The sequence below is a fragment of the Corvus brachyrhynchos genome, unplaced genomic scaffold, assembly GCF_000691975.1.
Source record: "Corvus brachyrhynchos isolate BGI_N302 unplaced genomic scaffold, ASM69197v1 scaffold209, whole genome shotgun sequence".
NCBI lineage: Eukaryota > Metazoa > Chordata > Aves > Passeriformes > Corvidae > Corvus > Corvus brachyrhynchos.
In genome coordinates, this window is record NW_008246056.1 from 1,762,935 (window position 1) to 1,784,101 (window position 21,167).

Below are 21,167 nucleotides of genomic sequence, written 5' to 3' on the forward strand. Positions count from 1 at the left end.
GAGTCTGCTGAAGAAGAGGAGCAATCCTCTATGTTTCCTACTGAACTGGAGGCAGGAAACTACCAGGAGACAAAGCATCAAGTGAGGCTTGAAAAGCTTATGCATTTTTTCCCTGGTGGTGAAGTGGAGCTGAAATACCAGGGTTATAAGAAATAAGCTTCTGCAACATATCCTTTTGTTGACCTGGAAGGTAATGCACATTCTTATGGTGCTCATCAGAAAGCAAATGTAATGATCTTAAGCTCTTGAGGCAGTGCTTGCATCCACCTGCCAGCAGCAAACCAGGAAGCACTGAGCAGTGTGTATGTTGCTTAAACTTGCTCTGAAGCGGGTCTTTTAAAAGTGTATCATTATATGGATCTTTGATATCTTGGGAAATCTGTGTATGATCTTTCTTCCCCCTGAGATTCATCTGTAAGTCCAGGGCAATGACACACCAACAAAAAAAAAATCATATTTGTTCTTTCAGCTTTATACTACGCTTATTTTCCATCAGAAGTCTTTGGTCCCTGCTGTAAATCTGTCCAATGCTCCATCTCTCTGATAAAGGCAGCATCTTTTTAGAGGTTTTTTAAAGCCCTGCTGTGAAACACGAAGGCCCTAACATTAAAGCTGTCAGACTCTCAAGTCAGAAGAGCGAAAAAAGGGTCCACATATGCAGCCAGCAAAAGAGGCACAAGAAGCCTGCTATGTTTGCATTATGGAATATGCCTCTGGCTTCTCAAAGTGAAGCATCATTTTGGGAAGAGGAACACCTGACAGAGAAAGGCACCAGGCACCCACTGCAATCACAGAAGGGCCTTGGCTGTAAAAACCTCTGGTATCCCCAGCTGGGGCAGTTTTTCCAAATATTCCACAGAGAAGAGCAGGCCTACTCCATTAATCCAGGCAAGACACATTTGCCACCGTCCCTAAAAACACCGAGTATCACCCATGGTTAAAACCTCCGCTGGCAAATTTTGCACAGGGATGTCTGTCAAAAACTCCACTTCTTCTCCAGCCAGCTTGCTCTTTGGGGAAATCCCCCTCACCTCTTCCCTTACTCTCCCTTTCTGCACTGTCAGAATAAAACACTCAATAAAGACATGTGGCAATTGTCTAACACGACACAATTTGACCATGCTGGATGTTGCTATTAGTGATGAATCCCCAAACAGTTGTTATGATATGGGCAAGGAAATCAGCAACGGGGATGCTGTGTGCTTTCAGGGAGCTGCTCTCAGGCTGCCAGCCCACGGCACCCCAGGGGTTCCCAGCCTGGCTGTTCCTGCTGCTGCTGCAGGGAAGTCCCAGAGGAGGACACAGAGTGATGTCCTTCACCGGCAGCTCAGCTCAGCTCTGCTCTGCTACACCTAAGACTGCCCAAGGCATGGCTGGGGGCCCATGGGTGGGAAGCCAGAGAAGCAAGGAGGTTGGACCCATAGGACAGCCCAAGAGCTTACTTTAAAAAAAAAAACAACTGTAAACCATCTCCAGAAAAAAAGAAAAAAGAATGAAAGAAAGGACTGTAGTGGAGGCAGGAATTAAATTCCACAAACAGGGAACAAAGTCACATATCTGAAGCAAACTCCAGACATCAGCCACTCCTGGAGCCCCCAGAAACAAGAGGCACACAGAAAACTGCCCAACAAAGCCCACCTGCCCTTTCACATGCCGGCATACCTGGCATGAAGCTGGATCTGGCATCCCCTCAGAGTGACCCATGGTTTCCCTGTCAAGCTGCTGTGGGGACAAGTTCAGCTTGGCTGTCTCAACAGGGCAGAATCATAGAATAATTTAGGTTGGAAAAGACCTTTAAGATAGAGTCCAAGCAGTAACCTGACAGTGCCACGTCCACTGCTACACCAAGTCTCTAAGTGCCACATCAACACGTCTTCTAAATACCTCCAGGGATGATGACTCAACCACTTTCCAGGGCCGCCTGTTCCAGAGCTTGACAACCCTTTCCATGAAGAAATTTTTCCTAACACCTCACCTAAACCTCCCCTGGTGCAACTTGAGGCCATTTCTTCTTGTCCTAGCACATGCTCCTTGGGAGAAGAGAAAGCCCAGCGAGAGCCTGGCCTGACTCATCCGGCAATCAGCAGAGCTGTGGATTGCTGAAATTTGCTGGGAATTTTTCATGCTAGAATCAGCTGTGTGCTGTGGGCACGTAGCCAAATGGAAAATAAACCCACGCTCAGATGTCTCCACGCAGTCTCATCTTGAGATAACACAACAACCTCTCTGAGCTAGAATTTGATTTTAGATGCAGCTCTACAGAAATGAAGACATTGAGCTGTCTACAAGCACACAGAGGGCATGGTTGGTCTCCAACATACTCTCACCTTCCCTACTTCTCCCCCTTTCCCCAGACTCCCAAAGGAAGTATTTTATTGATGACTGTTTCCAGAAATGCCAGAGAAGAGCAAGGACATAAATGTTAAACACACAAACAAGGATTTGTAGAGATGGAGCTTTATGTAAGACTGTAGTAGCTGTAGCATAAAGGAAGTAAAATGTCTTCAACTTCCAAAGTTCTCTTGCCAGATGGATCCATAATTAAATCATTTGCACAACAAATAAAACAGTTGAAGGCTGCTAAATTTTTAGGTAACTGCTTATTCACATTCACACAGAAAGTTAATGAGATGTTTTGGCTAAAATGTTAAATGATACTTCCGTAAAACTATTCCAAAAATCTAAATTTAGAGATGATTGTTACTGTGCTGCAGATGGTTCTGGGACCCTCTCATACTGTTTTATCATTATTTATTAATACTTTTTAATAAATGTATCAACAATAGAATTTAGCCAGTTTCTGTGTATCTCTGCCTCTATTCAGCTCTCATTCACACTGAGCAGAATCTTATTCTACAAGCAATCAGTATCACTGACTTTTGGAAAGTATATTGAATAATCCTTTATTCTGTCCTGGCAGAAGACCTTAAAATCATATTTACAGAAATTTAACTTAATGAACTTCTCTCAGTCTATGTTCTGGTGAAGAATATTTTTTTGAGGTAGGATAAGAAGTTTTAAAAAAAATTATTTGAACAGGGACACCTTTGCTTATGTTGTGATTTAATATCATAACTTTCTTGATATTAAAAAGTTAAAATCATCAAGAATTTCAACCATCAAATGAAAATTGAGGGCTGAAAGCTCAACCATCACTCACTTAGCAAGCTCATCCCTCTGCCCTACCAGTTTCACCCTAATAACCCTATTTGATGGGGCAGATTTGAATGGGTTATAAAAGAAGGAAGAATTGAGCCTCAGAAAGTGGGACTTCTGAAATCAGCACTGTCACAATTTCAGGATGGTAGAGTCAAATTAAAAACTGTTAAACCGCAAGTCTGACCTTTAAACAGGAAGAGCAATAATCAAAGTAAAACCTGGTACCTACCCACTTCAGCCAAAGTCTTGATACAGGACTCCACTGAGGCTTTCTGCGTTGGGTTTGGCCAGGTACAGTTGTAAATTCTAAAAGCAGACTGCAGCAGCTGAATAAAAACAGGCTGGTGTGTCTGAAAACAAAAACAAACATGGAATTTTACCTTTAAAGATCTCCTCACAGCTGCCCTAGGGTTTGACACAACATAAAATAAGGGGGTTTTAGCTTGTAGACTCAAGTTATAGCTCCATTAAATTCTCTTTGATCTTTAGGTCTGGCAGGAGCAGAAATCAATGCTGCACCTCTAAAAAGGCCAAATCATGCAATTTTTTCCTCAGATTGCCACTGATATCAAGCAAGCACAGTACAGACCAGAAGGACAGAGGAGTCTTTCCCGTTCTCAGGCATGTGTCCCTTCTGTCATAGGACACAGCGTTTTCCCTCACACACAGATTTTTCTGCCAGGATACCCCCTCCAATGAATTCACAAGAGCCAGAAGTAACTCTGACCACATTGAGCTGTCTACTGGTCCAGAGACATAAGTGATTAAAATGAAGAATAAGTGTTTTAAAGAGGGATTAAGCTGGTAGTCAGTGGCGTGAGAGGGGACAGAGAAATTAAAGGAGGATGAAAAGAGACAGCATTCCTATGCAGGTAGCAGGAGGCATCTCATTAAAGGCCTGAATAACTTATTTGTCTGTGTCTCTTCTCCTTACCTGGAGGCTGGTGCTGTTGTCTGAAAATGGTGAGTTGAAGAAGCCACTCACAATGTTCATGACAGGCTCAGTGACATATTTCTCCAGAGATGTGTCTGCGTGTTTACGATCCGTGGTTGTGTTACAAACCTGCAGGGAAGGAGGAGGAAACAATGAGATTTAATTCTCCCCAATAAGCAAGCTTCATTATTTTGTACTTAGTACAACACACCTGATATTTCTTCTTAATGTAAAAACAAAAGATTTTTATATAGTATCTATCAGAGATAACTATGTTAGAGTTCAAGCTGGATTTGTTATAGCTTATCTTTCTTCTTGGAGGTCCACATTGTTTTTTCCATACCCTTCTCTTCTGAACTAGTTCTTTCTGGCTGCCTGCCTATTCTTTCCCACACCATGAAGAAAAGATCCCCCTAAATCAGCGTACTGCATGCCACTTACACATTTAGACAGATTCAAGAAGAAAATGGACCTTTCCTCCCATTGCAGGGCTGGTTGGAAGATGCTTCAGAGACAGATGAGACATAAACAACTGAGGTTAGAAAGATTTCATAGAACATTTAGCTTCTCTTAACAATTAATCACCACAACTAGGTGGCAAAGGTGAAGCTCATTTGCAGGAAAAATGTTTAAAAGGAGGGAAAGAAGGGAAACAGCACACTCAATACCAACAGGCTTTAGGATGGTACTGGAAGAGAGGCAGCATTTCTTTGGGAAACCACATGGGGAAACTACAGAAGCCAAGCTAAAACAATGAAAGAAGGGAATGGATGGTACCAGGACATCTCTGGAGCACAGAAGCATGATTAAATGGTGGGAGGAAGTGGGAAGATTTGTACAAAAGGTTCCTGAAGACTCCCTTTGGTACGACACTTAAAGTTTGTTGCTGCGTAAAGATGTCACACTTAGGGAAAAAATACTGGGGTGGATTATGTCCTTCAGTATTTCCTTTATTTCTCTTCAACACTTGTGAACATCTATACAGAGTTATGTTGACTTTGCATGTGTCAGTGTACACAGTACTGAAAGGAGTCTACAGAGAGCCAAAAACAGTGAGAAAGGCAAGACTGGACAAATAAGTAATACAGACTGTAGTCATACTACCTCTTCAACAGCCTTTAAATAAGCAGTTGTAGTCATGTTTAACAAGAAATGAAGGCACAGTTGTTTTCTCTTTCACCTACACAAGCCAGAGACGACTGCAATGTTCTAGGGAATCTATGCAAAAGCAAAATTTGGTTTGTATACAGACTCCAGGCATAGCCTTTTCATTGCCATCTGTGCATTTAACACATAATCCCAAACCTGAGTGGTACACACTTACCATTACCTGTCTTCAGGGATAGGGAGTCCAGAGAAGCTGAGTGAATTGCTTAAGGTCACAGGGAAAAGTTGGTGACAGAAGCAGAGAAATAATCCACAGCACCTGAATCTCACACAGGGCAAAGATTCTCCCTAATTACACACTGCCACTGTCACCACATGACAGCAGTGTCACCAGGAATGTTTTAAGGAAGTTTACTGACACAACATCCAAAAGCATCTGTGTTCAGGGTGTGATTGAGCTCAGGCAAACACAGAAGCACCTTGGGTCTAGCACACAAGTATTGTCCTCTAGTAGGCAGAGGAATAACCAAAGATAACTTGAGACCAAGACAAATGAGGCATCTTGAGGAGTTTGTTTGTCTGCTTATCTAAGATGTGTCAGATAAACCAGTCATGCTTCCACAGAGTGCATTTTTTAATCAGCCCAGGAAAGATTTTGGTCAGAGAAGCAACAGTGGCTAAAATGAAATGGCAAACTCATCAGCCCTTCAGTTTTGGGAAAAGTGTGACACCACCACCACCACCCCCGGTCCTCATGAAGGCAAATGATTCCATTAATAATCAAAACTTGTTTAAATTTTTTTTTTTTTTTAAGAGTTTATAGAACTAAAGGCCTCTGGAAGTTCTTTTGCTTTTAATTAATCTGCATGCCAATTTTGGCTGGAACCAGTAGCTCTGAGCTCAGCACTTGCAATCCCAATAGGAAGACAGGGAGCTGTGCAGTGCAAGCACAGTGAATGTAGAAATCACCAAAACTCAATTCCAAAACACTTTTAAGCTTTCCCCTTCAGCTGCCTGAAAAGCAGAGACATATGTGGGAATGCTACGCTGCTCCAATACCAGTCTGAAAAATTCCCAGCACAGAAGGAATTTGGAAATCCTCTCATTTGTTCTTATCCCTCTGCCCTTTGGGGTCTGAAAGATCTTCCTCCATGCAAAAAAAAACCTGAAATGCATGAAATGGAGATGAGGATTGAGAAAGCAGTTTTTAAAAACCCCTTAAGAGGCTTTGGGACCAAAACTCACATGAATAATACTTCAAAAATTCTGCAGAGAAAGCCAGGATGACTTTACAGCTGTCAGATCCCAGCTCTTTTCTTTAATCCTGCTCAGACTAGAGCTGCTGACTTACACAGGCTGGGCCACACGCAGGAAAGGGAAGCCTTTCCTTCAGCAGCACCCACTCTGCTCAGCACAAGGCTGTAAGCCACACCCAGCAGAAAGTAGGTTGGCAGAAGCTGTAGAAACAGGGTGTCTTTGAAAGCACAACGGCTTTTGGCAAACCCGGTTTATACACAGATCCGCCTCATGCCTGCTTTGCAATGTATCACGTTGTTGAAAGGAAAGTGACAGCTGGGGACTAAATATTTCCTTCCTCAATCCAGAAACAGATAATAAAAAAAAAAAAAATCAGTTACTTTTTTTTTTTTAATATATATCTAAAACAGAAAGAATCCAACCTGAGGATAACACTCGCCGTCTTTCACCTTGGTGCTCTCCAATAACAGACTCAAAGCTCACAAACTCACCCACTGACAGGCATTTGTAGCAGCTAAAAGAAAAGCATTTCCCCTTCCCCCATGCAAAAGCATCCTTTTTAGCTCACTGGAACACAGAGGATCAAAGAGCTCTTTTTCTAAATGCTTTGAAAGCCATTGTAACATCTTTCATGAGGCTGACAGCATTCTAACTGTCCTGATAGCTACAGAACGCTGATGCATTTATAACACATGGGCTCTGTTGGGGCCCCAGAGCACCAAATCTGAACAAATACACTCCATAACCTGGAAAATATGGCTATCCACGGCTGGAGAGCAGGACAGGCCAGAGCACTTCTGATGTGCCTGCAGGAGAGCAGACTAAAACTGTATTTTGCCATTCGGTGCCAACAGCACCCGCACACAAAATGCAGCATTAATCATTCCCTCTTCACCTCTGACGACCTGGGGTCTAATGTCTCTTAGGACAGGGGTATGTGAAAACAAGTTCAGAGGTCACCAGCATCAGGACAAGCCTCCAGCACAATGCAGTTTGTCTCCAGGCTCATGAGAGGAAACCTGGACAGAGCCCTCTTTCTACTTGTCTGCTTCTAGTCCAGGGGCACAGAAAATTGGCCACATTCAAGGGCTAGGGAGGAGGGATCGTCTGTTTGGAAAGTCAGGGTCAGGACGCGTCAGGAAAGGGCAACCCAGAAAGGGAATTAAATAGAAGAAAACACTTCTTGAGGTAAAACCAGTAAGGTTAAAAGTCAGAAGACTCCTCCAAGGATGTTTCTCCTTTTAATTTTCAACCCAGGTTGTTTTGTCCAGAAGGGCTTTCACTGTGTAACACAACCACAGAGACAAAATAGCAAGAATGCAGGATTTGTAGAGAACTAATTACTGCTGAAAATGGCTAGCACCAAAAAAAGAGAACACAAACATCCCTGCCTTAACCTGCTCCCAGGGAAAAAAAAAGAAAAAAAAGAAAAAAAAACCACAAAAAAACCCACAAAAGAAAATAAACCTGACCATTTATAAGGTTTCTGTTTCACAGAGAAATTAACAGGTCCCAGTGCCTATTGTACAATACAAGTCTTTGCATTCCTTCTTCTTTTAGCCAGAATTCATGATATTTTCTCCCAATAGCTCTCACAGGAATTATTTTGTGGCCCACTGTTACTTTGGGGTCAATGTCTGCTGCAGGACCAAACTGAGATTCTTTACCTTTTTTCAACAAAATGAAGAATGCAAGGAGTGAGAACTTACGTATTGTAAAATGTAATGGACCATGGAAAAACCCAAAAACTCGTGGTTCTACCTCTTGAGCAGGAAGAGCAACACCATTTCTTGTCATTAATATTGTAATTATTTATAATTACAGGAAGCATTAACCTCCTAGAAAAGGATATGTAGTGCAGGCTATAATCATTACATCACACTAGCTTCCCCTCATGGCTCTACTATTGTATATAATCCCTGTGGAAGTCGTAAGATTTCTCTTGTTTTCTGCCTTCAAAATCCCTGGGAAAGGAAGTTTAATTCAACTTGTAACTTAAAATTTAATTCAACAACTACTGACACTGTGAGGCTCGCTGAGGACCACAGGAATGGCAAGCTTGTGGTACTGACTGCACCCTGTCACCTCGCAGCTGTAATTTATATCTGAATCAGTATTCTGAGGGACCACAGCTCTACACCTGCCTTTCACATCAGCAATGAGCACGCAGTGACAGGAGAATAAAACACAAAAGCAGAGACTAAAGAAGGAACATGAGCCAAAGAAGATCTTGATCCCTGATCCTCACTGTAACAACAGAATAAAGGAAGAGATTACAGATGTGGGGGTTTTTTAGTCACCACCATAATGACATGTAACACACGTTCCCAGAAGATTCACACAGGCTCTCAACCATGTACACACACCTAATTAATTTCTCTGGAAGAAAAGAGAAAGGCACATGGGTTCCAAGATGCCCTTTTAGAAAGGGAAGGCTGCTAGTAATTAGCAGGTTAAATGATGATAAAGAACATAGGAATGACTGTTTGTTAAACAAACAAACCAACCAACCACACTTATCCTATTGTCAGTTTTGAATAAAAATAGTTAACAAAATAAAAGAAGTGCACAAAAAAAAAGTTACTGCTAGTTCAGTTGTCACCCTGACTATTCTGTAATATTTAACACCTGGTGAAGCTTACCCTTGCCATATCAACAAGGAAGTTCTCAAACAGCTTCCAGATGTGGTTACTGGCATAGATTTCTTTCATTTCCACTTCAGTGTCCACATAACAGTGGTTAACAAAATTAACATAGGCAATTTTCACCTGCAGGAACAGTGAAAACACAATCACTATGAAATGCAACAATAAAAACAATTAACATAATGTTTTCTACCTGCAAAAATACTGAACAATAAAGATGAACCTTCCAGTACTAACAAACATTCATAACCATAATAATGCATATGTTTGGTTCTGAAGATTTAGGGAGAAGCAGGGCAACACATGCCTGAAAGACCACAGGAGGAAAAATGAAAAGGTTTTGCAAACATCCTTACTCTAATGACAAAACCCCCACAAAACAAACCAATAATGATTCTGGTATTTAACTGATGTCAGGACCAGCAAGGCCTGGCTCCAAAGCCAGGGGCTGTCAAAATGCAGGACACCCCTGCACTTGCCAGTTGACTGCAGTGGGTTGAAGCCTTGTGACAGGCTTGCCAAATATAAAATAAAAAGTCTTTTGCAGAGCTGGGACTGCAGTCCCTATATTTCCACAATCCTAATGCAGCACTTGCATTTGGGATCCAAATGGCAGAGAAAGGTTGTGGAGCACTGGGACTGCAGCAATGACAGCACAAGGCTTAGGAGGAGGACTGCAGTTGCACTCCTCTCTGGCATGACAAGTCTGCATGTGCACAGCATAAAAATGGATATCCAGTGCCCAAAATGTATAGATTAAATATAAACATATGTAAATGCACTGAAAATTTTTTGTCACGGTCAAAGGAGATGAGGTAGTTCCATATGTTTAATGCAGTGAAGAGAAAACTCCGATCAGACCTTTAGGTTTCATTTGTTTGGGCTTTTTTTTTCTAATTACCATCTGTTGAAATTAATGTTAAGGGGAACTTTTGGGCAAAGCAAATATATTCTTTTTAGTAATAGGATCATTTGATCACAAGGGCAATTTTCATGGCACAGAGGGAGTTTTAACTCCTGCAGGCCCCAGTTCTGTTGTTTTGAGCCCCATTTTTGCACCAGGTAATATCACAGTCCTACTTTAGCATGACACATGCAGAATTGTGCCCTCATATGCAGTGAATAAAAACATTTGCAGGACTGCAATTGAGTTTAATGAGACTTCACCCAAATTCCCACTGACTTCAGCATGGACAGAATTTTACCCATCATTTCCGAGAAATTCAGGCAGTGGCAAAACACTGGCTTGACCTAACACTCAGCTGGGTTTTCACAACTTCAGCCAGAAGTTAGGAGAGCATGAAACTCTGACAATGGCTGGACAAACCCAAAACAAAAAAAGGTGTCTGAAAAACTGATAAACAAAGCATTAAGGACAAGGAATTTTCTGTGGAATAAATACTGTCTATCCTTTCTCACTTATTCCCATTAAGAAGCACTGCCCATTTCCAGCCCGTTTCTGTGCAAATATTCAACTTGTCAGTACATTATAAACAACAAAAACAAAGCATTGTCTGGGTTTCTACCGCCTGCTTCCTCCTGCCGTGAATCGTACCTCAGGAATGCAGTCATCATGGGTCACTACCCTCACTATATCATCCAAGGGCAGCAGTGAATTGCACTTGATCTCTGTGTACACATTCTTCCCCTCCGTGCAGGCGGCCAGCAGCTCCACCAGAGTGACGTGATACGCTAAGGGCCCGCTCTCGTCGGCTCGGTCTCGCTCCGAACACATCATCTGCAGCAGGACTGGGAAGGATGCTCTGTCGTTGTAGAATATCAACACATCTTCACCGCCGTTTATCAGCTGAGAAACAGATCACAAGGCTTTGAGCACCCTGCGCTGCAATCGTTTTGGATGATTTTAAAGGTCTTTTCGAACCTAAATGATTCCATGATTTTCTTAATTTCTTAATTTAAGTATGCAAAGACTCTCCAGCTAAAACCCAAACAACGAAACAAAATTTGCTCTGATGTGGTTTGCCAAATGAACATGTCAAAACAATATCCAAGGCATTCTGCTCTTGTCAACATAAGTGCAAATCTGGAATAACTCACCAAGGAATGCACTAATGCAAGGAGAATTTGAAGTTTAATTCCTTTGTAGCTCTGTCTTTACCTAAGACAGCATACCATCCTTATTATTCCTACCATCTCAATGTTTGTGTAAAGTTAATTAATTATCCTCACCTCCTACTGGGAGGCCAGGATGCATTATTATCCCTGTTTCCTAGATAGGCACTTGAGGTGCAGTGAGATTAAATCTTCCACGCTGCCTCACACAGAAAACTTGTGCCTCACCCAGAATTGAACCCAGCTTTTCCCCGCCCTTGCTCAGCATTGGAAACAAAGGGGGATTCTTCCCACCCTGTGCAAATTTGGCAGGTGGGTCATGACTTTGTCAGTGTCATGCCAGCACTTTCATTTAACAGAAAACTGGTGTATGTGATAAATATTTGACTCTTCTACAAGTGCTCTGCTCATCTCAAGAGGATCCAGAGTGGCACTGGATGCTGGCAATCCCATCTCAGCACATCTCACTGAAGAGTTGTGCTCTAACCCTGTTTGGAATCCTCTCTCCATCCCTGTCCTGTGAAGCACAATCCACTCTCAATGTGGGTGAAACTAAGCTCCCACAAACCCCCTCATAGTACAGAACACACCCTGGCAGCTCGAAAATCACACTTATTTTGTGAATTAGGCACTTGACCTATTCCAGTCCATACGTGATGTGAAATCCCAGCTTACTCAATTCAAGGGTAGTCATAAAGGTTGCTGGAGCTGCTAAGAAATGGGAAAGCAGCAAGAACAGGAATTAAAATTAGTCTCCCAGAATGAAAAGTCAAGAAACATTTCATTACACTTTCCAGGGTTTTCAACACTTCAAATTTTGAATTCACAGCTTTTCTGTTTGTGCTTTCCCCATTTCTTGCTTATTTTTACTTTGACATTTGGCTGGAGTGAATTGTGAATTCAGTCTTTCCTGCAATTCCTATTTCTCATTTATCTTTGGGTTTGTAAAGTATTTCTATACCCATGACTTTTCAGACATTTTCTGGACAATCCACAGCACAGGAAAAAAAAAAAAACTAAAGGGACAAGAGCTTAGGACAAAACAACCCAGCAGCATTTTCTGCCACTAAAGTATATTTTCAGCAAGTTAAGAATTCTATGGAAATATAATAAAGCTGGTCAGTATTGGAGAAGCTGTTGATGCTCTACAAAATATTACTCCAGAATACTACAGGTAATAGAAAACTCTGCTGCCACATTGATCTGGCTCAAAGTAAACTCTGCTTTCCCTTCTGTAATAGTGCTTGCACTGACAGGCAGGGTTCTTGCAGGAACCTCAAAGCCTGCTTGTAATGAGAAAAAGTGCCCTAAGGAACCTTTCAGGTTGGTAAATATCATTGCAGACATGGAGACCAAGGAGATGAGAACAAGGGAATCAGCCAGACTGGGGATGTCCGATGTATTTGATGACAGTATTCTCTTGCCATGCCTTCATCTGCATGCACTTTCTAGAACGTGTAAATACGAGGTTTATCCTTCACTCCCAGTAAACAGGAATAAGCTACAGAGTTTCACCCACTTCCTGTGGGTGAAAGAAAATGCAGGAGGAGCTGAGGCAAGCTGCACAGTCATATTCTATCTCGTCTTGTGGTAAATTGTTTATGTGCCCCATCTGGCGGCACAGGAAAAGCTACATCATTTGTTTAAGGTCACAGAGTACATCTCAGTTGTCTACAGAGAAACTGTCCCGACTCTGTGGCAAGTTCCAACCATTTGTTCCCTTTCGAGTGGATTGCCATTCAAGTGCCATTCAAGTTTCACAATCAGCATCCTTTTCTAAGAAATCATAATTACTTACCTATAATTTCCTACTTTTTGAAAAACTGATCATTATGTTACCCTGTTTCATCAAAACAGGGTTGCTCCCTCCCCCCAGGAAGTTCCTGCAGGACTTATGATGTGAATCCCATATCCAAGTTCATCTCTACTTTCATCATGGAGTCAGCTTGAAAATGCAATATGACAGTTTATCTCTGTGGTACTATAGGTCAATAGCAAAATATATTTCAATTGAGAAAAATCTAAAAATTTTGTTTGATGATTAAAAAAAACCCTCTACAAGAGCCTTTGGTGGAAGCAGAAAAATCTAAAACCACAAAGGCACAAGAAGTGTTTGAATTATGTAAATCAAAGGCTTGTAATTGATATTGCATGTTAAAATACTTCACTCAAATTGAAAAGGTTGAGGTGAATTTCATTAAAGGTTATCCATGTAGGCAGGAGCTTTACTTTCTTAATTAGAAGTTTTTCCTCTTGTTGCTGTGGAATAAAATTTCAGTGGGAATTAGTTTTATTCATACCACAAAAAATTAAAGCTTATCTCTGATTTCTTTGTGAAGACATCTCTTAAAAAAACCAAACCAAGCCAAAAAAAAAGCGCTTTGTAAAGCAAATAAAAATGTTCCTTGGACTCTAATCCTACCATGACTTTTCACCATATTCAACTTTACCCACTTATTAATCTCAAGGAACTGTTAACATAATTACAGTTAAATGCACAAGTGTCTGCAAGTTGAAGACTTCATTTATCATGCTTACAATATATCAAATCCTAATTGCAGAGAAAGTCAATTAGGTATTTTCCTAGGAAATCTATTGGCATAAAGATTGTCCACAAACCACTTGGTGGAATTTACTGGGTCAGACTCTGAATCCAGCTAGTTAAAGCTAGAGCAGCTCTACTGACCCTCACAGAAATCCTCTGAAATAAAACAAAACAAAAAAAGGCAGAAACTAGAATTTAGAATTGCTACATGCTAAAAAAAAGGTCTACAACACTATTTAGACAAATCCATAGAGGTAAGAGCCTCTTATATGGCAAACCTGTGCCACAAGAGTGGGTAAAAATGATCCTAAATTACATTACAGGAAAATGAAGGTTTATGTAACTCTGAGATTTCCATGCTACATCCTCTACAAATAGACATCTCTGTATCACCATGCTAACACTCATGTTTTCTTTCTAGTAGTTATACAGATGGCCTTACAAAATTAGATCAAACTCCCAAAAACGTCTGCTAAAATATTCATTATTTGTGACGCTGCTTAAAATTCTAAAGCGAGGATGCCATTATATCTCATTGGTATCAAGAGCAGGAAAAACAGCCTCAAAATACACAAGTGATTAACATGTGAAGCCTTTGCTTACCTCTGTCATTACCATGTCCTGGCATTTTTTCACATATTTGCCATCTGCTTTCACGATGGTCTGCAGGAATCGCAGGTACTCCACGTGCCGGCCGTGGGTCTCGATGCAGTGCACAAAGTGCTGCACCACCCTCTCACTGATCTCGTTGCACAGGAGGTAATTATTCATGAAGATGTGCCTCATGGTCTCAGCTTCCAGGAGCTGAACAGATCAAAAACAGCCTCATGAGCAGAGCAGATTTGCTTTGAAATTGAGAGAGGCACGGGATTCTCAAGTAGAGGAAGGCTCACTGGTAAAGGGAAACTGGAGAAATCCTTTTCAGTGATCTCAGGGTCCAGCTTCCAGTTTTGATGGGATTTCTCCACATTTCCCTTTGAGTACAAACAGTCCTAAAGTGGGCATAAACCAAACCTGTGTCCACGTGGAAGGTGAACACACACACACACATACACACTACACTGCTAGAGCACTCTGCAGGGGCTTTGGAGTATGAGACACCTGAGACCACACTGGTCCCACTCAGCACCAAACTTTGCAATGAGGCCACCAAATGAGATGATGAGCTGCTCTGGCTCTCTCTGGGGCTCACAGAGGAGGCATTTCCAGCAGGCAAATCCCTGCACATGCAGCCTGATCAGTCTCAAAGAGAATCTCTCTTTCCATATTAACTCCAGAGGGAGCCTAGCACTGTGTATCCGTGAGCAGCATGGAACAAGAGGAACAGATTTGGAGCAAGAAGGGATGCTGCTGAGGACACAGCACCCAGACTTTGTGCGTTCTTGGGGCTTTTGGTCCAAGTTGCTCCCTTGGACTAAAGGCTCCTGAGGGTCAGGTGTGCTCCTACAGTATACATGTCTGTTTAGGGTCATCTGGAAGGAATCCACATAGAGTTTGCTCCACAATGTACACAAAAGCACAGTAACTGGGATGGATGATTAGGAAATCAGCTTCAAAAGAACAGAAATATAAGGGCAAGCTGGCTCCACACTTGGCACCCAAGTGTCAGTGTTGGATGTGATGGAATCCAGGCTCTGGTTCCCACTGTGGTCAGCTAAGAGCTGCTCACTAATGTCACAAAAGAGCATAAATGAAAAACAACGGAACAAATGGTTCCTAATTTGCACAGGCCAGGGTCTGCAATCCTCATACTCACAACTCCTTCTTATAAAAGCATGTGTTACTGAGTAGATCCACTGAGCAAGTGTCATTCTATATGAATATGTCTGTAAACACACACACAAATATATACAAAGGGATTGTGATTAAAAAGTGTATTGTAAAGACAATGATTTAATAGAAGGTCAAACTTTAGATTAGTTGGGTCTGATTCTGTTGTCATGCAAGGTCACAGCAGGCACAGCGTCTTCTGCCTTGACTTTACAATCCATCACTGAGTGAGTCAGGATGAATAAAATCAGAGTCAAGTTCAACACAATGATGTGACACATATTCATAGATCCTTCCAGTAAACCCCGCAGGTTTTTGGGTTTTGTTTTCCACTTTTAAAATGGCAACATTAAAGCCAATGACATAAAAAGCAACACTAAGGGAAATGAGAGAGGAGAGAGAAGGGGAGGCATAATTTAGTGAAATTATTTATTTAGCACTGGGATGTTTCAGCAAACCCAAATTAAATTCCGATTATCATATTCTACTTCAAGTGAAATACTTACCCCTGGAGTTAGGAACAAGTTGAGATTTTTGTGGAGGAGAACTTGATTCTGAGGATTTCCTCGACAGAAATTCTGAAGGAAAGTGTGGGCTAGATTCATAACTTCATTCATCTTTTCATCACTCTGCAGGAAGAAAGGACAAACAAAATCAGCTGGTTGTACCTAAACATACTTGTTAAAACCACACAATATCAATTCAGCCAGGAGCAAACCACTTCTCCTGAGCCTTTATAGGGCAGGAATTCTCCCTCTGGCAAAAGCAACTGATGTAGTTTCCTTCAGAGTCCATTAGCAGCTTACTCTGAATCAACATGACCATAGGGAGTCACAGGTAGGAGCACAAAATCAAAGCAACATTTCTTCATGTGTGGTTATAATTTCCTAGTTTAAAAAAGTGCTAAGGTACTTGATTTAAATAAAAAACAAAACAAACCAAGAATGTCTCTCTGCATTAATTTTAAGTCTTGGCAAAGGTTTGGCTTTTCTATAGCTACGTACAGAAACAGATTTATGTGTGCATGTGTTCATACATGTTCTCCCACACAAATATATCTCTAGTTTCATCCCCATTTTATATTCCTCTCATGGAGTATTCTAAGTATGATTTGATGAACCACCTGTATGGACAAGCACTATTTTACTGACGACAGCTGAACCCAGTGTCTGTAACATAACACACAGGAAAATGTAGCCCTGCAGAAGTTTTACCTTCTCTCAGTGATTCCTAGAAGACCTAGGAAAATGTGCTCTTTCAAAGCCTATCTAGTTCATTCATTTGCATTCTCAATTCCACCAAATCAGTACCAAATAACTTTATCTTGTGAAAAAAATGGCAAGAGGAACTAGGTTAGAGATATCCACCACAGAAACAAGTTATTTGAGATTTGATCCATGAAAGCTTTTAGTCCTAAGGTTTGCCTGCTTCAGGAATGGGTACAGGCATGACAGTGCTGTGACATCCAGGTACCCAAGGCAGTAAACATTAAATTTTAAATAAAACTGTGCAGGCAGCCATATTTATACTGAGCCCAAACTCACTATTCTTAAGGTAGAAAATAACGTCATCATTTCATGTTTGTACCACAGCTGACAAATCAGCTTTTAAAAAATATTCCTTTTGATTCTTGGGCCTGCCAAGGCCTTTCCCTTCCTTGAGTTCATGTTCTCTACCACTAAAATTAGGAAAATAACCTTTTCATAGGGGATCTGCAGGAGGTCCAAGACTACCAAGTGGGCGCCCATATTTTTCAGTAAACGCTGCTGTTGATTCCGACATTTTTTATTCTGAACACAAAGTTTGCTGAGTCGAATCAAAATCTATAAATTAAAAAAAAACCAAACAAACAAACAAATAAATAAGCATGCAAGCAAAAAAAGAACCAGTCATGTTGCACAAAACCAAACAAAGACACTTTCCTTCAAAATAATTACTAAATCTACTCATCAAGCAAGTTTCTTGGCAGCTATACTAACCTCTTTAACAATATTGTAGTTATTGCTTTTAATGCTGTCTATCTGCGGTTTTTTGGTCCCATCCTGTATTGGGCTCAAAATATTTGACTCCTGTAAGAAAGAACACATGACAAGTGGAGATTTATTGCAATTTCCTCAACACAAACAAATTGCATTTAATAGCAGCAAGTGACAAAGTTTTACAGCAGCTCATAAGGAATTGATATAACACAGATAATAAAGACTCATTTATTCTTTATCCAGTGGCCCAGTGAGTGAAAAGATTTACATTCAAGTCCTTCCTTTGTTTCAAATTTCCAACATTATTTGAGGCAATTCCTCTATGTCTTCATGCTTCTGATCATTCCGAAAGTATGTCCCTAAATTGCAGACTAGACACACCAAGGAATTTAAATACTGCGAGAACATGGACCAAAAGCGTATTTCAGTAGTGATCACACGTTCCAAAAATCTGTTAATACAGCTGGAAAGATTACAAATTCTGTGTATGTGAACACTAAAAAGTCTGGAGAAAGAGCTTAAGACAAGCTCTGCAGCTAAGCAGGGTGGAGTTCTCAACAGCACAGGAACAAGTAGCATGTGGAAATTAGAGACGTTCCTCCCACGAAGGGGATGCTTCTGCCTCTATCTCTGGATGATGCAGGAAAAGATTTGAAAACAAATAGGAACCATATGTTAAACTGCAGCATCAAGTCATGACGCCGTATGCTCTGGGCCCTGGCTCCTGGAAAGCCCCAGCTGGGTATGATAAATAAGAGAAATCAAGTCAGCAAGGAACTGCCAACACCCACGCACCTTTCCATGCATATCTCTCAATCAAAACAAGGGAGAACATGTACACAAATACTGCCACTAAGAATACTGGCAGTGTTGGGGGCTTTTCTGCTGTCAGCTGTGGTAAGACTTTCTTAACTGGAAACAAAAAAAAATTGAAATATTGGACTTTGGATGCTGAAGTTACGAAGCATGAAGAAAAAACTGTAGCAGATCTTGAGACTGACTCACAGTATGACCACAAGGATGTAAACCAGTGTAACAGCATTAAAAAAAAGAAGAAACAGGTGTACTTCTGAGTTTCATTGTGTCCTCAAACTTTCTACTGTTTTAGAAAAGAGAAATACACTAAAACACACATGTGCACGCCAAGCTGAATGTTTATATGTCCTGAAACCTCTCTCTGAACTTCCTTAGCTGATGGTGAAGTTAAGGAGTTCTATAAATCCCATCTGGTCCTAATTTCCAGTGAGGTAAGAACAGCTGCACCACTTGGCCATGGAAGCTGTTTATAAGAGTGTCAGCACTGCTGTTCAGCCATGCTGATCTATGTAACAAGAGTGGATTTTATTTGTTTAGGTTTGTTAGTATGCAGGCTGCCATCTCTCTAGCTGTTTGAATCAATACTCTTAACTGGAAAACAAAAAAAAATTGAAATCTTGGACTTTGGATGCTGAAGTTACGAAGCATGAAGAAAAACTGTAGCAGATCTTGAGACTGACTCACAGTATGACCACAAGGATGTAAACCAGTGTAACAGCATTAAAAAAAAGAAGAAACAGGTGTACTTCTGAGTTTCATTGTGTCCTCAAACTTTCTACTGTTTTAGAAAAGAGAAATACACTAAAACACACATGTGCACGCCAAGCTGAATGTTTATATGTCCTGAAACCTCTCTCTGAACTTCCTTAGCTGATGGTGAAGTTAAGGAGTTCTATAAATCCCATCTGGTCCTAATTTCCAGTGAGGTAAGAACAGCTGCACCACTTGGCCATGGAAGCTGTTTATAAGAGTGTCAGCACTGCTGTTCAGCCATGCTGATCTATGTAACAAGAGTGGATTTTATTTGTTTAGGTTTGTTAGTATGCAGGCTGCCATCTCTCTAGCTGTTTGAATCAATACTTTGGGAGATATTTCAGGCTTTTTGCTATAATTAACCACCCTCCTCCCTTCTGGGATTGCGGGTTAACCAAGATTAATTTACCTGTTAGTTGTATCAGCATTCTTCCTCCATCAAAGTAGTTTTATAATCCATGTGAACTATATGTCTTACCTGGAAGTCCTGATCAGTATGAAACTGCTGAATCTATCCTTTCTCTTAACAAACTAAGAAATTGTTTATTGAACCCATAAGAGTATGCCAGGGATGTAGTTACCAAGAGATAATCACACCACTGGGATCCCCAAGACACTCAGTTGCACATCTGGCCTCATTACGCCCCATGATAGACATTCTCCGTCACACTTTTCCACAGGGGACAGGCAGGCATAGAGATCTCAGTGAGCAAGGTTCTCACCCGAGTTCCCTACCTTTAGGAGATTTTATTTTCTGAAAGAGGCTACCTCCTCACTCCATAAAATTCCTGGAATAACCCTCTGCATCAGTCTTAGATCCTTTCTTGCTAGCCCCCCACGGAGACCCAGATTCCAGCACTCACTCTGAGCAGTTCCCCACCACTGAATAGTCTCCCTCATCCCAGCAGGACAGCAGTGCAAGGCCCTTGTCAGTGTCCCCATGGCACAGCTTTGCCCTCCATATGCTGTATTTCCTTACCAGGGGAATGAGGGACACGCAGAATTCTCAGTTCACAACCTCAACCTATACATGATGTTTGTTCAAACATTCCCAGAACCAAAGCAAGGTGCCACAGACCAGAAAAGACAGGAAGTAAGGGAACACCAGGTGCTTACAGGCGCTGAAAGTTTAGAACACCTGAAACCTCGCTGGACTTTCTCAGCAGATGGCAAAGATGAGGAACTCTGTCAGTGCCACTATTGCAGCTTCATCTTAAAGTCCTTTCACTGAGCCTGTTTCTCTGCCTCAGAGCTGTGTTTCTGGTGCTACACCACCAAAGCATCCTCCAGGGACAAGGCAATAAAAATCACACTTTCCATGGTCTGTGGTAGCTACACAGACCCAGAACACCCTTCCTAGAGAGAACCAAGTGAACAGGCTTTATCTGATTTTCCCTTCTCAAGCAGGGCTCTTATGTGAGCTCAACTTCAGCATTTCTTCCTAACCCTATTGGTGTCTCATTTATGTCTGACCTAACTTGAAGTACTCTTTCCAACTCTGATCTCCAGTCCCTATCAAGGCAGTTCTGCATGGATGTAAGATTTGCCATTTTTCCTGTGGAGAACTCTGGATACTTTTATAAGAACAAGGCCTTTTTTCTACAAATCCCATTTCTGTCCATTTCAAATCCATTTAAGTCATATGACTTTAAAAAAGAAGAAAAAAAAGGCCCACAGGTTATGATACTAAGGTGAAAACAATTACCCAGGAAGACTCAGGCAAAAAAAAAATTTATATTTTTAAACTCTTATGCAGATCTTTCAACAGGCTTCATGTGACAACAGAAACTGGGGCTTAACGTAAGAGTTTTCTAGAATATCATTTAAGTCCTTGTGTGCACTTTAATGTTGTTTGGGAAAAATTAAACACAGGCAAATGAAGCATATTCCCTAAAGACCTAGAGGTTCATCCAGCTCTGAATACCCAGTATCCATTCCAAGGAAGCGTGGATCTCATGGGATTTTTATCTGCTTAAACTAGCCACCTGCTTCACATGTTGCAGATTATGCTCAACATCACACCCCCTACATCTGACTTAAGGCCTCAAAGAGAGTACTGACTATCTAATATTACTTATTTGCCAGGTAAAAACACCTCCTTGCTGTTAAAGAAGAATTTAGCAGGGGAA

The 21,167-nt window shown here is 41.2% G+C and overlaps 1 protein-coding gene across 5 annotated transcripts in view; it reads right to left on the reverse strand.

Moving 5' to 3' along the window:
• ITPR2 (inositol 1,4,5-trisphosphate receptor type 2) overlaps positions 1–21,167 on the reverse strand; it is a 222,855-nt gene that overhangs the window by 124,652 nt on the left and 77,036 nt on the right. For all 5 annotated transcript variants that reach the window (XM_017745784.1, XM_017745783.1, XM_017745782.1 and 2 more), the window contains 8 exons: positions 17,470–17,559; positions 17,188–17,313; positions 15,997–16,119; positions 14,324–14,524; positions 10,658–10,909; positions 9,100–9,225; positions 4,094–4,222; positions 3,389–3,509 (listed from right to left, as the gene is read on the reverse strand). In XM_017745784.1, the coding sequence (XP_017601273.1) occupies positions 3,389–3,509; positions 4,094–4,222; positions 9,100–9,225; positions 10,658–10,909; positions 14,324–14,524; positions 15,997–16,119; positions 17,188–17,313; positions 17,470–17,559 (1,168 nt within the window). The remainder of the gene's footprint in view (positions 1–3,388; positions 3,510–4,093; positions 4,223–9,099; positions 9,226–10,657; positions 10,910–14,323; positions 14,525–15,996; positions 16,120–17,187; positions 17,314–17,469; positions 17,560–21,167) is intronic.